The 16,023-nt window shown below is 39.7% G+C and overlaps 2 protein-coding genes across 2 annotated transcripts in view; one reads left to right on the forward strand and one right to left on the reverse strand.

Moving 5' to 3' along the window:
• Positions 1–2,331, forward strand: part of nell2a (neural EGFL like 2a) — a gene marked incomplete in the record, with an annotated part of 74,909 nt that extends 72,578 nt beyond the window's left edge. Inside the window, 1 exon segment of the mRNA XM_035664408.1 lies at positions 1,592–2,331. Coding sequence (XP_035520301.1) covers positions 1,592–1,633 — 42 coding nt within the window.
• A 6,110-nt stretch (positions 2,332–8,441) lies between these two features.
• Positions 8,442–16,023, reverse strand: part of tmem117 (transmembrane protein 117) — a gene marked incomplete at its 5' end in the record, with an annotated part of 38,646 nt that continues 31,064 nt past the window's right edge. Inside the window, 3 exon segments of the mRNA XM_035665795.1 lie at positions 8,442–11,595; positions 12,607–12,736; positions 15,630–15,789. Of these exon segments, the coding sequence (XP_035521688.1) occupies positions 10,934–11,595; positions 12,607–12,736; positions 15,630–15,789 (952 nt within the window).

The following is a 16,023-nucleotide window of genomic DNA, read 5'->3' on the forward strand; positions in this document are numbered from 1 at the left end:
AGCGGCTGTGTGTTTTGTTCAAAAGCACAATACAGAGCAACAAATGAGTTGTAATCCTTTTGAGAATTTCGCCTTCAAATGTCTGTGTTTGATTTTATTAGGGATCACAGGTTGCCACGTCCAATTTATATATTAACAAGAATACTGTGGATATTCTGTCACCACTTCTTCTTTATAGGAATAGTTCAACATTTTGGAAAATACACCTATTCACTTTCTTACATAGAGTAAGAAGACTGATACTACTCACACATCTGGCCAAATATGCAGCTAGAGCCATCAGCCTGTTAGCTTAGCTTAGTATAAAGACAGAGGGGAACGTAGATCAGTCTTGCTCCGTCCAAAGGCAACTAAATCTACCTGCCAGCTCTAAAGCTCACTAATTAACACATTAATATCCCTCATTATATCCATATAAACCTGTTTTAAATTAGCAGTTCTTCTTTGTGCCGAGCTATTTCTTGACTGGAGCCAATAGCTTTACTGGAATCTCATATATATATATATATAATCTGCATATTTCCTGAAAACCTCACATTGATGAAAAGATGCCTGTTTCCCCGTCTTTATGCTAAGTTAAGTTAGCCATGCTGCTGGATGTGGCTTCATATTTAATGTATAGAAATAATACTGTGATCAATCTTCTCATCTTACTCCCGACAAGAACTATTCCTTTAATAAAACTGAAACTTTGGACTAACAGAAACCCACGCTGAGAAAACATCTGTCGGCCCCTGATCTCCAGGCCGCTCCCTCAGCTACAGCAGGGAATCACAGTCTGTTCTCCTCTGTTCAACAAGCAGATATGTTTACACATGCATCAACGTATAGAGCCTCACATATTCTTTCTAGAAAACCGAGAGAAGCTCACATAATTGGTTGTCGGGAATCAGGGCAGGAAAGTTGCTCTCTGCAAGTTTTTGTTTTAAGTCTTGTGGCGCAGAACAATCACTGAGAAAGTAAACTATTCAGGCGCATATCCTCTTCATTACCAATTGTGAGCATAAATTGTTTACCTCAGCTTTAGGACTAATCCACTAAGACTGAATCCCTCGCCGGAGTTTTCTAGGATGGAATTTATTCTCTCTGCTTGCCTGACAGGAAATGATAGCAGCATTCTCCGTGGACAAACTGATAAATATTCAAAGTCGTGCTATTTCATTTTTTTTTTTAAAGTCAAAGATTTAGATTGTATTCAAATACATGAACATAATCTCATAGAACTCTTTCAGTACTGTCAGTTTTATAGCACTCTAATTTGGTCAGTTTTCTAATTCAGCACATTCAGAACTGTCCCGGCAAACCTTTGGTGATCCAGGGAGTGTATCAGTCCCCCAAGTTTACAGCGAAATGACGTTTCGTGAGACCATTCTCATTTGTATTCTCATTTGAATGTCGCCCTCTTGGATCAGTTGGTGCTGAAATGACACCCAGAGGAATTTTAAATGCCAAACTGAGTCTGTATGCTGCAGCACCGCCGCCACCTGAACATATTATCTGCTGAGCTTCAAAAGGAGTTTGCCCGAGGTTTAAGTGTAACGATAATCCACTCATGTGTTTCTTTGCCTTCTCTTTTTTCTCTTATTTCCAGAATGGACACATCTGTTGCTCAGTGGACCCCATGTGCCTTTAGTCCTGGCAGATCTGAAGGCACCTGTACAGTGTTCTCCATGTAAAAAAAAAGTAACACCACCCCAATGTCTCCTCACCATCCTCCTCACAGGCGTGGGTCAAATAGTGTTTGCATTGTTAGGATTTGTTTTAGCCTGCTGAACCAGATGGATGGGGGTTACTGATCAGGATACAGTGTCACATTGTCAAATACAAACAATTGTGCAAATTTAACCTTCAGGTACTTTCTGCTGATTTCTAGCTCTTATTGTATGTTCGACGTGGTAAACCACACCCATCTAGTACCTCATGCACGTTAAGTGTTTCGCAAATACTCTGTGACCCCCGTCTGCCTCCTCAACTCCTCTTTATACCAAATGCAAACCTATGTCATACCAAACAGATGGACTACAGTTCCCTCGAACCCACTCTTTGTTCTGTCTCACCACTTAGAGTGAACCTTTAAGGATCACCATTCCCCACTCCGAACCATCGCTATATAATTCTGTAAGATATTACTATTACTGGCATGACTGTGCTTGATGTCCAAACATTTTTGCTGATTTCTAAATCCTCAGTGATGATGATGATACCTTAGATAGAGTAAAGGCAGTTAGCATAAGGTTCCGTTGCCACATTTATGAGTCGTCTATATTATGTGGTGCTTTGTAGCATTTTGTTCCATTTCTCTTTTTTGTAATTTTTTTTTTCCAAGCTTGTTATTGTGTAATAGTGAAATAAAGTATTTCCATTTACATTTAATTCTTGTCTTTGGCTTATGTATGAGTGTGATTTATATGCAATTCGTATTTGTATGCATTTGTTCGTTTTAAAAATATACTCAGTTGCCAGTTCATTAGGTGCACCTTATTAAATATTTTTTCCTAAATTTAATGTAGTGTAATACAACAGTCCTGCTATAAATCGTACCTTCATGAGGGTTATAATGTTAATTTATTGTTGAAAATGTTTTAGAGAGGCGTTGATTCAACTTAATGGTCATTTTGGATGCTGCATTTTGTGGTGCTGTTGAATTGTGTTTTGTATCACCGACAAGTTTTTCCATTATTTTGTCCAACCCATTTATTGTATTTCAGTGAGGGTTAGCTAAATAATGGGAACACCTGTCAGTATAGTGTTATTCAGCTCAACAGCACCACAAACTGCACCCAAAATGCTCATAAAGTTGACTAAACATCTCTATAAAAGAAAACCTGAAGATTATAACCTTCATGATGGCAGTATTTATTGCAGTAAGCAGTCATTCAATTGGCTTGATATGAAGATTTGGTACTGTGGTCTTAAATACAATTTCACCACTTTCGAAGGCAACACTCACAATACATCATTTACCAACACTTTTTATTAAGAACAAATTAACCATTAACAGAGCTATTGGTTACAACTTATAAAACCTTTATAAAGTGACACATTTACACATATATTAATGTTAATTTTCCTTCTCTCCTTCTCTGCAACTGTCATTTTCAAAGCCTGTACATATAATCACATACACAAAAACAGTTATACATACAGTAACAGTATATACCTGAATTATAGAGGAGTCTGCGCATTGAAAAAGCCTTCGTAAAGGAATAAACAAGTTAAGTTTCAAAATCCATTACTGACCTTGCAAACACAAGTTGACAAAATAATCTCACCTTATCTTCAGTTTGCTTGGACCTTGAGGTGAGAACGTTTTGTCAACATCTTATTAATTTTGTACTCAGTCACCTTGTATAACAAGTAAATAATATTTTCAATCTTCTACATTTGTGTTCCCTTCAAAAGTACAAAAATCTGTAGATGTGATGGCAGTTGGCTCGTGTAATAGTTCGTTCAGATAAACTTTAATACTTCATCATTATATTGTATTTATAAAGGAGTAAACATTCAGGATATATGTAGCCTTTGTGGGCCCTGCTCTTTAAACAGTATGTATATGGAATTAGGATTATCAATATTTGTTACCATCTGCTGCGATTAGAGATTTTGCCTCCCTCTAGCAGACACCAATTTGGGCAATATACTGTAAGGGGTATGGTTAAGTCTGTAAATTAAAAAGGAAAAATCAAATTTGTGGTCTTCATAGATCCAATACTAACAGCGTTGTGTCATGATTTAGATTTTAATTGAGGTCCCTGTGTTGAATACACTTCAACATCCACATATTTGGATGCAGAGCAATGACTATCCCAGTTGTAGCACACAGATTCTTCTCCTCCCTACTTTGTTCTGTGCCTCTGGAGATGGTAGTAATACTTGTATCGCAGAAGAGCACTTAAAGCTCCTAATATAATTATCTATCAGTTCACAGCCACGGACAAATGAGTTCAGCCTGAAGATGGCTTTATTTCCCTGTGGAGCAGTCTCTCTCCTACCAACCGATTCCCTGACTCTACCTTGCAGCTGCTTACATTAACAAACACACAACGTAATAGGGCCCATTTATATTCCAACACACTCTCCGCTCACTTGAGCTTTTTCTGCTCCACTCTCCCTCCCCAAAAAACTTTTTTACCTCAGGTTATCAGGACTCCAAACTCATCCCTGAGTTGAATGATAGGGCAGGGGACATAGGCAGGGGACATGGGCAGTGGACAGTGGGCAGTTCGCAGTGGCTGCTCGTAGGTTGGCAAGGGCACCATCTGGCCTGCTTTGGTCCAGTGGCTTCTAGCTGGTGGTGGCATGAAGCCAGTGGGCACCTGAGTAGTGGTGGCACAGCAGGGCAGACTGGTCCTCCAGCTGGCTCCTAAATGTTCAATTTTCCATGGCAGTGCTGAACCCTCTGCAACAGATGCCTGGACCCACAGGGAGTCCACTTCACTGCCTGTCCTATATTCACCGTTAATGACCACACATATCATTGTGATTGTGGCTGGTGAAGCAAGGCAACAGAGAAAAGTCAGTTTTACTTTAGTAGAGAGTTTAAATTGATAAAAATGCATCAGTGTGCAATATTTTGTGCTGCATGACAGTTCTTTCATTTCGTTTTCAGTGATCTTCCATTCTTCAAATGGTTCTAATTGGTGTGCAAAATTCACTGCACTGCTAAAGAGATCTCTGTAGAGGAAAATTCTGTCAAAGGAGAGAACAGGAGCATGGAATGAATCAAATTCATATGTATATGTTTTGACTTGGTAGTTACCATCTATGCAGTAAGTGTAGTGTAAAGCATTTTCTTGTAGGATTACCTTGCATTACTGAGGGTAAACTCTGTCTATCTGCTTGTCAGTTTACAGAAATGTGCAGGATTGACTGAACGCACAAACATATAGAGCCTCAGCCAAAACAAGAAGAGAACTCACTTTGAATTGCCATATTTGTCTGTATGAAAACAAATACATAGACAAGTACAAATGCTCCACAATCCCACAGTACCTTTGGATTTGTTTTTCAGATTTAACTGTGGCTGCAGCTGAAGCTGAAATAATCGAAAATAGAACGGATTCACTTTGATTACATTTCTCTACAAATTTAACTATTTGCCAAATGTTCTCATTAGTTCTTTCCAAATGTAATAAATTACAAATCAAACTGTCCTGCTGCTGTAGCTGTATCCTGATATTATGTCTGGAAACGAAATGATATGTTGGTACTGATGAACAGGATAGGCTTTGTTAGTTATATGACTGATGCAGCATATGCTGCACCTTTTAGCCAAGGTAGTAGCGTCTAAGGATGGCAATGTGGTTCGGTCCACCACGGTCTATAATATCCCAATGAATATTGTACGGACTGCAATTCAGCTCATTAAAGAATAGACCTTTGTGGTCCCCAGGTGATGACCTTGGTGATCCCTCGACTTTCCCTGTAGCGCCACCGTCACGATTACATATCTGGGTTTTGGTGAAATATCTCAGCAACTTCTGGATAGTTTACTAAGATACACACATTCATGCCTCCTCAGGATGAATTACAATAACATGACCCAGTGACTTTTCATTAAAAACAAAATGCAAAATAATTGACATTCCCATCAGATAATGTGTTTTGTGCTAATTACAGAATATTAGCATGGTAACACACTAAACTAAGATAGTCAACAATTGTATGGTAAACAATACCTACAGCCTCACAGAGCTTGCTAGAGTGGGTCTAGACTTTTAAGCAGCCAGTATGCTTCTTTACAGTGCTTATGAATGGTTGAATAGCTTCGGAACCAGCCTCCAAGCCACCTTTCAGATGTCGGATGTGTGTCTAAACTTGACTCTATTAAATCTTTCCCCTCTCTATGACGGCCAGCTTTCCACCTTCCAGTGTCGCCCTCTGGAACAACTATTAACACTTTTGATTTCTGATGTGGTTGAGCATACCCCCGACCCTTAGAGTTCTTTCCCTTTATGTCATAATTGGAGATAGATATCTCTATAGATAGATATAGATAGATATTTTTCAATAGAATTTTTTGTGGATGAATTTGAAGTACTGAAAAGCCACGTTTTAGGATTATATGGACAATGCACAGAAACATTTAGTTTGCTGAAGAAGACCGGGAGACGCAGATAGATAAAAGCTAAAAGTAAGTGGACCTTGAGTTAAGATTTCTGTCAAACTACATTTATGTTTTGTTTCAATGTGTTGCAAAAATGTGGCTTTTTATTGCTTCAAAGTCCTCTAACAAGAAAAATGTGTTGAGTCCTAATTTAATAGCAACAAGTAGCTGGATTGTTTCCACAAAGCCCTTCAGCAGTGCAAACCTTAGTCTAAATATTCACCAATGAATTCTTCATTTAAAAACAGATCCCCTTTCCCCGACAGAGAAATAGTAAGGAAGACATCATTATCACAAACCCATGTGTGGGGATTTTGTCCTCAAAGTGAGTTGTTGGATGTGTTGAGAGTTTTATCAGAGCTGCATGTTCCTCTGTAAGGTATCAGAAACCTGCAGAAGGAATTGGTGATGAATTCTGTTTCCCTTGTGGTCACTGGGGACACAAACCATCTCCGGCTCGGTAAAAGGACAGAGGGTAGAACCTGCTAGCTGGCTGAGACTGACTGCACTGATAAATTTCACAGGGCCTCCCAGAGTCACGGAGCTGTCAGCACAGAGTGATGGGCCATGCCAGGACATGATACACTGATCTAATTGGAGGATAGCTCGGAGACAGTAGAGGAGATTCCAGTTGATCTGTAGCTGTGGCGATCCTCCTCTGGGGGATTTTTCTGGTTTATATTTAGCTATAGATACAACACTAGCAGTTACATTTTTTTTAAGAACCAGTGCTTGTGTCATTTCTGATTTATTGCTAGAAGATATTTACTATTCAAATAGTAAATATTGTGAAATGGTTAAAAAAATGCCTCCAGAAAGTTCCAAAGGCACGAAAAAGGAAGCTTCTTCAAAATTTGATTAGAAGCAGAATGCAATCGATCGCGAACGCTACCTACACAAATGCATTCACTACATTGAGGAAACAGTCAATACACTGGTAACACAACATGGGCATCAGGTTCCAACACCCCACAAACATTTTGGAAACCCCGGTTTTGATGTGTTCTCTCAATTACTGCATGGTCCTCCAAAAATCAATAACTCATTTCTCAGCCCAATGGCAGACTTGGAAGAGGCCTCAGTCAAAGAGCTAATACTCCCTGGCAATGAGATATATTTTCTCAGACAAACAACAAGCAACAGTAAATCCAAGGTGATAGTACAGCTATTTGGTTTTTACACTGTAGGTATTTTTTTCATACTAAGTATTAAGGACCTAGCTGATGCTCTTATTAGGGATAATTTACAGTGAGTGGTGAGGCAGGGTTCAGTGTTGTGGATGCAATTACACTTCACAGAATACATGGCTACTGATGATGGACTGCTGCAGAGATTAAACCTGCGGTATCGCAGTCACAGGTTAGTCCTTTTAACTGCTGCTCCAGCAACAGTCTTTCATGGCTCTCTCTCCTCTGTACATTACCCTAAATCACTGGTGTTCAACCTTTTGGGCTTCAACCCTTAAAAAAAAGGGGTTATGGTTAAACTGGGTGGCACCCAGTATAGAACAAAATCAGTGGTGATTAAGCTAGATGTATGATCTTTTGTGCTTTATTTAACTGAAAACCACAAATGTCAGCCTCAAGGTGCTGCTACAGGAAAAGTTGTGATTAGCAAAAACATAATTCATCCTTCAGGGAACGTGAATGTTGTACAAAATTTGGATGACTTTGCCATCCCTAGAGCACTGCCTCTTACATGGCTAAAACACAGATATTAGAAAAAAATACTATTAATTATAATAAATAATATGAATCATGATAACAACAATAATAAATAAAATACAAAATAATAATAGTAATATTAATAATAACAATTTTCCTGATTTCCTATTTTAATGATCATCTTACGACCTGTCAGATTTATCTTACGACCCCTTGGAGAGGTTCCAACCATGGTTTGGGAACCACTGCCTTAAACCAATTCAGTCTGTGATCGGTTCACTTTTCCTTCCTCAGACGTTTTCAATCTAATCTATAACTCATTTACACATACACACGTCCTGTAAACAAATCCTTTGGGGGAAACACAACAAATTCAAATTGTTTCCCCCTGGCATAAATCAAACAGTAGACAGGCCCAGCGCAGACTCCGACTAATCTGAGCCAGGTGTCATGTGTATGCAGGCTACATATTCAAGTGTCCTTGTAAAGATAGTATCTTTATTTATCATATCGGCCATATTAATTGGGTCAGCAGCTGCAAGAGGTTTGACCTGTACTATTATTTGGCAATGATTTTCCAAGCATATAGAAAACAAACTATTCTCACTGAGAAATACATAACCTTCAAAAATATCCTAATATTGCTGAATCTCACAAAGGGGTCAAAATTATATAGTATATAACAAATGTATTAATTTATTGGTAACACAAGGCTGAACAGATGTACAGTACACTGAGCAAACACTGAAAGGAGATTTTCTCCACTTTAAAAAACAAAAACAAAAAAAAGCACAAACACACAGGAAAGGTCTGAACACAATTCAATGAAAATAGAATGAACAACAAAGAGGAAACCCTTACTTTCGACCCAAACACAATATGTTACAAACATATTAGACCCCCTTCAAGTCCAAAGAGGTTCTGCCCTTTGGTGAAACACTAATATCTAATGTGTTCATAGCGCTGTAATGTATAAAAGGATAATTACAGAACCCAGAGCTGCGAACCAATTATGCTAAATAAACTGACCTCTTCACAGAATGGCCTTTGTCAAAAACAAGTGTAGCAGCAAACACCTACGCACTTCACAAGCCTCCACTGCACACAGGAGCACACACACACAGACAGACAGACTCACACACACACAACATGCACTATTAAGTATAAAACATTCTTTACAGACAAAGATGTACACATCTGTCTCCATAGTGTACACACATACATGCACACACATTCACAGGAAATTGCTGTAAGGTGCCTGGAGTGTCACCGGAAGAATTATTAACTGTTTTATGTAATCAATTAATAAATTAAAACATAAGAAAATCTATTATAAATGTATATCATTAAATATACATTTAAATGGTTATTAATTAAAAATAAATAGATACATTTGACAATAATTCTGCTTCCTTTGTCATTTAAAGACAAGATAATGATCTTCTAAGCATTCTTTTACTTTGGTATATAAATATATATTTATAGTATATTAAAGTATTTCTGATTCTGATTCTGATATAAATGCCAGCAAATTTAATAGAATTATTTAAAATAGCTTTTTAAAAATTTAATCCATTTATTAATTGATTACAGTTGAACATTGCAACAATTCTGGTGGGACACCCCAGGCTACGTTACTTTGAACGCAAATAATGTTGAACAAAATTCTGTCAGGACTGAGGTGTTGGGGAGCAAAAGATGTAGTTATTTTTGATAGACTCCGCTTTTCGGGAAATAGTTTTCCAGGATATTATAGCACATTACACTCTATTATAATGCAGAGTGATGCAAGAGCACATAATATTCCACTTTGTCTATCATGAATATATCTCTTTTAAATAAGCATATCATCTGATGCAGCAATATTAAAATTTCAGAATTATTATTTGGTATCTTTGGTGATAATTCTATGCAAAGTGGAATGTGACAAACTTATATTAAACAACAGTTAGTAATGCAGTAATAACTGAGTTAGTATTTCAGTTAGTAGACCAAAAACTCCAGATATATGTATTTTAAAGAGACTGTGAAGCACAGGAAAATATGTAAAAAGGCAGCCAACACTTTCAAAAGCCAGTGTAAAGATAAATGCTGCAGGTTGTTTTGTTTTTTTACAGTAGGATAAAGTTTCAAATAAATAATTAATTTCTCATGCATTTACCATGATGGCAAAACTGCTTTTAAAATGTTTAAGGTTTATCTAGACATAAAGAAGCCCTGAGCTTTGGAGCAGAAGCCTTCCTTGCACTTCAATGGCATGTTTATGCCAAGGGCAAAACCACCTTTCTGACTTTGTTGGTATTCAGTCCAGGTGCAGCAGCCACATAAGCAATCATGAGGTGGCTTGTTGGTTTGCTTTTTGATCTGATTGCATTTATTATCTCTGCTACTAATATCAAGTGAGAGGATATGAATACGTCACTGATGGTACATTGATGTTCATGTCATTCCAATGAGACTGAGACGTTAAAATTGAGTAAGACAGACGTGAGAACCGACATGAGTATAAATTAAAATGATAAAGTCTGAGGATCAAATGAGGTAACAATTGTCCGTATAATATGAAAGCATGTATAAGACATTAATATAGCAGACCGTAACTAGGACATCTTCCATTTTGTTGCCTATAGTAGTATAGACTGTCAGTATATGTTTCTGTCTGTATCTGAACATATGAAATATCAAGGCACTAGTGTAGCTGTAACACAATAAAATCCACCTGACTGCAGTGTTACGACTGTAGAAATACTCCTCTGATATAGGCACCACAATAGTTTACCATGCCAAATTGAGTTATGAAAATGCAAAATCCAAGCGAGCACCATGTCAATTAAAAGTTTGCATTCTGTTTTAAAAGATGCGTTATCAGAATTGGTGCAGTTTTTTTAAGCTTTTAAAAAGATTATTTTGAAAACAATGAATTGCTTTACAAAAATATATTCAAACAAATGTAACTGCAATAGCCGTAAGGACTGGCTTGGTGATCATGTGACGTCACCTTGTCCTTTTCTTGAATCTCGTGAACAGTTGCGTTCAATGTCTGTTGCAGCTTGGTCCTGTCCCGAAGAACAGCAACAATTTGAGATCTTGACAAACTACATCTCGAGTTGTCATTTTCAATCTGTCCGCAGTTGTATAGCTCAGAGTTTCAGAGGTTCATAGGTCACGGGGAGAGCTTGTGGACATCAAAAGAGACTGCCGGTTCCTCCTGTTCCGCACTGTCAATCACAATGCTCGGATGTGTCTCTTGGGTCTCCATGGAAATAGTAGAGTTCGTAGAAGGCGTCGCCCCAAAGTGTGGCCCATCCACCGAGAGCAGCATGGGTGTCCCCGATTGTTTGAGACTCTCGCTCATGGTCACAGGAGTCTCCTCCGGCGTCACGCCCATCTCCTTGCTGTACTCCGACGGCGACTTCCTCTTGATCCTTTCATATGTCTTGTCTTGGTTTTCCGTGAAGGTCTCGCTGTCCTGAAATCTCCCAAACAGCCAGATGAAGAACCCGAAGAGGACGAACGCCGCCAGGCTCGGGATGAAGGCCAGGCACTTCACGTCCAGGCTGGCTCCGACGTAGCGGCTGTGGAGGAACATGTCCCGCTCCACGTAGGTTGAGTTGGTGTTGGGGTCGATGTTGGTGGAGCGCCACTTGTAGGTGAGGGTGCTGTGGTTGAAGTTAATGAGGGTTTCTGGCTCCTCCACTGTGTAGATCTTCTCACCGGGCCCGACGTACTGACCATACTCATAGGGCTTGTAGAAGATCTGGTTCTTCCACATGTTGAGGTCCAAAATCAGCACGATTAAAATTATACCGTAGTTGAACCACTTACCTGTAATGAGACACGTGACTTGTGTTAGATTAAAAACAAGGGTATGTTTGACAAATAAGCAAGGAATAAACATGCATGCACTGTACAGGTCATTTAACAGACAAGCAGATTGATGTATATCACAAGTCTACTCCAAACAAAATTTAGAGGGCAGTGTTAGACAGACAGATACGCTGTCACGTTCAGAAATCCTTCCCCCTTTGCATATAGCTTACGCATTGAGACAGATCCATTTGCGAGTCCCACCAGTATCTTCTAACGAGATCAGTACATTACCACGAGACAGTCATCTCCCCAGGTTGACTGATAGCAGGGAGATGTCTCCCCGGGTATACGTGACACCTCTTCCCAATCCTACCCCCACGAGATATGCTGTTAATAAGCTTTTAGTTAAACCAATCACGTTGCGCCGGAACCATTTCCATAATGTTTAATGGATATGCAATGCATTAGGGTTAACAACCTTTTGCAAGTCACTGAGCGTTCGAACAGCAACATTTAGCACAGGAACATTGGTTTTGCCTTCTCTTTAAGGTTGTGAGTTGCCGTGTGCATGAGGTGGAACAAAATGGAGAAACCGGGACGACGGTTTCAAATGGGAAATATAGTCACTCACCGAGAACATTAAGACGCGTAGATGTGAAAGATGATGAGAGATGTGTCTCGCACGACAGAGAGGAACGAAAAGAACAGGAAATGCAGTTGCACCGGTGGAGCCACCTGCGTGCCAAATCAGCTACACATGTATAATAAATGGTTGCTGCGGTTTAACCATCAAAGTGTTTCCCCACACGGAGGAAAATGGAAAAGTAGAACAGGCAGAGTATGTTTAATATTCACAATACAATTCATAATAGGCCAAAGTTTCTTTCTGCCATTCAATCAGTTTATAAATATGGGTGTTAATTTACTTTGTTTACAGCTATTTAGGAAAGGTAGAGTTGCTCCTCATGAAACGATGAGATGGCCCTGTTCTTTTTATGCAGCAGCTGTGCCCGTGTCTGCCTGTACCTGTGATATGAATGTGGTACTCCTCTTTAAAGATACTCTTGCAGACAGGAAGCTTGACCTTCACATGCGTTGTTGACATTCCTGGTAGATTCATATCCAGGTCACCCATGAAGTGAGGGAACTCCCAGTCCTGAAACACACACACACACACACACACAGAATAATATGAATTTAGCTTGCGACTAATTTAGCCTGAGCTGTAGAAAACCGAACACATTTAAATAACCGGATCTGTGTGACAAATGTCAGCAATGTTATCGTGCTTTACTGGATGTTGAATACTTCACTGAACTTTCTCATGTTAGCTGATGTTAAGTCTCTGTGGAGTCTCTTCATACACTGACTCGAGGTCAAACATGGTGCCAGCCACTGTAGACTACGCTGTGTGTTTACAGGCTTGTGGAGTGTACTAATGTGCACAGGGATTTAAACACGTCAAAACACATCAACAGGCACCCCAAACTGACATTTAGAAGCTGCCCATGCCCTATGGTGTCACTTAGCTCCTTTTGCTAGTATGTGGTTATATTTGGTGGCAAGTGACTTTTACAGAAAAGCAGTCGCTGCTCTTGATGGGACACACAAGCAATGTGGCAATGTATCTCCAAAACATCAACTTTTCATGGGAAATGTATTTTTCAGTAAATCCAATACAATTTGAAATGGCTTATTTTATTAACCCTTCATATTATTTTGCAACTTGTGTGGGGCCTGTAATTGAGGTAGATAAATAAAGGAGTAACTATGTAACATCTGATACTGGAGATCGCTCCTTAAATAACAAAACTAAATGTCTATTATTCGACATAAATGTCATAATGGCTTTATTTTACATTAAATACATACAATTCTGCTTTCTTAAATACATATATTTTTTATGTACTCAAAAATGTCCTCATACACCTGTAATTAGTTACTTAGCATTATGAAAGCATGTAATTAAAATGGCAAACAAAAATCACACTGCGAAGAAAATGTAAATGTTTTTAAAAGCGTTGACTTAATCATCTCGTAAATTAGCTTTTGTCATCTCTATTACAGAGCAGAAAAAAACACGATAACCAAGCACAACCATAATTGCAGCATTTTCATTTTTAGATTAGCTATATTTCCCCTCGGTTTCCGCTATTTGCGTCTTGCTGCATCACATTACCACATATCTGCATTCACTATATCCTCATGTGATCCAGAGTCTCCCATGCCAATATCTATGAACAGCATAACAGCTTGGTGATGGCCCCCTGGATATTAATTAAATCCTCCACTCCTCTTCCATAGCAGCAGTATCTGTTGCTATAGCACTAACAGGCATGGCATTTAAGCCATGCACCTCCCACCCACAAAATAATGAGTCTCTATGACATAAGAGGAGTAAACCGGCCGGGTGTATAAGCATATCATCCACATATGTAAATGTATACAGTATACACAAAGGACATAGATATCTAACATTTAACTGGGAACACGCAGCTTGAAGGAAAATCCAGACAGTCATTAATTGGGGCATTAATTAGTTTGAGAACAACAACACCCATCTTTTCTCATGGAGGCGAGAGATTAACTACGGCACCCTGAGCTCCAAGATGGAGGTGGATGAAGCTGCTGGGAGGGCCATCTCGGATGAGTTTTTATTGACTGGTGGAACGTAGCGGTGGCGGCCGGTGCTTGGGCCATGTAACGGTGCAGGCTAACTCAAGTCATAAATAACTGTAGTAAACGTGCTTGCTGTACACTGCGCAGAAAATGAGAAGGGCCCGTCGTAAACAAATCCATGCGAGTGTGGAATGATATACCGCCAAGTTAAAAGGGAGAGAGAGAGAGAGTCGCGGATCCATGCTGGTTCGAGGAGTTAAACGGAGATGTCAAAATAGGGAGCGTATTCTTCATGTCACGCCAGGGCTGGGGCTTTCTTCGTGGAAGCTGAAAAAGCTGGCCTAAGCAGCATCTTTGTGAGGAAACGCTTGCATACTATAGGCTGAGCTGTTTCTGTATACATTCATAATCACCATAATTGGGTAAATGAATGACAAAAACACCACAGTGTGAAGTAATTACTGGCTAGAGCAGCCAGAAGCCCTCCTTAAAATAATGAATTATTCTCAATAAATAAGTCTAGAAATCACTTTTAGTGGTACAGTTGTTCTAATACATATAACCACGGGAATTATAATGGTGTCCTTGCCAGGTTTTCAGTGGAGTGGTTTATTTGTAACACTAGATGTTCTCCCGTGCAACTGAGCTCTAAGCAATTAGCATAATCAACAGAGAAGAAACGTATATTTAGGAGATACCAAATATTAGTCTTGCAACGTGTCTCTCTAATACCAACCAGCGAGGCCTGGTGAAATATGTTCATTAAGCATTTGGATGAGCCGTGTTGAATTAGGCTCGCAGTCAAACCACATACACGATTGGCCTGTGGTTCTGGCTACTGGTGTACAATATGAAAAATAAATAAAAGCCTTCTCCCACTCTCTTTTTCCTCAATACGCAGTTATGTGAGTTTTTTTTTTTTTTTTTTGCCGGGACAAACACATTTGCATATTCATGAGCCATTGACACAGGCTTTATTGATGTACACTCTCCTGTGGGAGAGAGGACATTGGGTGGGAAAGAAAAGGGGAGAGAAAGAGAAAGTGAGAAAAACTCCAATCTTGTGAGTCATCATTAAAGAAAATAAACTAGGCTCACAGGGGAGTAGGGGAGGAAAGGGTGAGTTCATGGCTGAGGTCTAGGAAAGAGGAATGGAGGGACTGAAAGAGAAGAGATGTAAAAGGAGTAAACAACAGTTTGTATATCTATGTATTTGTCATTGTATGTGCATGTGTTTGTGTCCATGCCAACTGAGAGTGATCAAACACCGCTCTCGCTGCTCTGTGCCGCAGTGCCCCATTGATGAATAGGGAGGGGAGAGGGGGAGGAGGGGGGAGTTGGCAAGATGGGTAGCAGAGTAAGCCAAGAGACGTCCCAGCTCACTTTCTTTTTTCTTTTTTTTTTTAATTGGCCACACGGGATCGGTCTACCTGCATGACAATGAGAAGGTCGAAGACCAAAATGAAGGAGGCCAGGAAGGCTCTGGAGACCTCGTCGCTGGGCAGGAAGCCTCGGTTCAAGTTGTCCCAGCTGATCCAGTCGGTGCTGATGACCAGAACCACCACCGACGTCAGAGAGATGAGCACTGTCCTGCAGGAGGAGAGGAGAGAGGAGGGAATTAGGAAGGAGAGGAAAAGGAAGAAAACAAGAGGAAGGAACAAAAGAATAAGAAAGAAGAGGAAAGCACAGGAGGAGAAGGAGGGACAGGAGAAGGCGGGAAGGAAGGAAGGAAGGAAGGAAGGAAAAGGAAAGAGCCAATAATAGGAAAAGGAAGGATAGAAGAGCAGAGAAGGAAGAGCGGAGACAAGTGGACAGGACAGACAG

The sequence above is a fragment of the Morone saxatilis genome, unplaced genomic scaffold (genome assembly GCF_004916995.1).
Source record: "Morone saxatilis isolate NCDOM2014 unplaced genomic scaffold, NCSU_SB_2.0 Contig2, whole genome shotgun sequence".
NCBI classification, from domain to species: Eukaryota; Metazoa; Chordata; class Actinopteri; family Moronidae; genus Morone; species Morone saxatilis.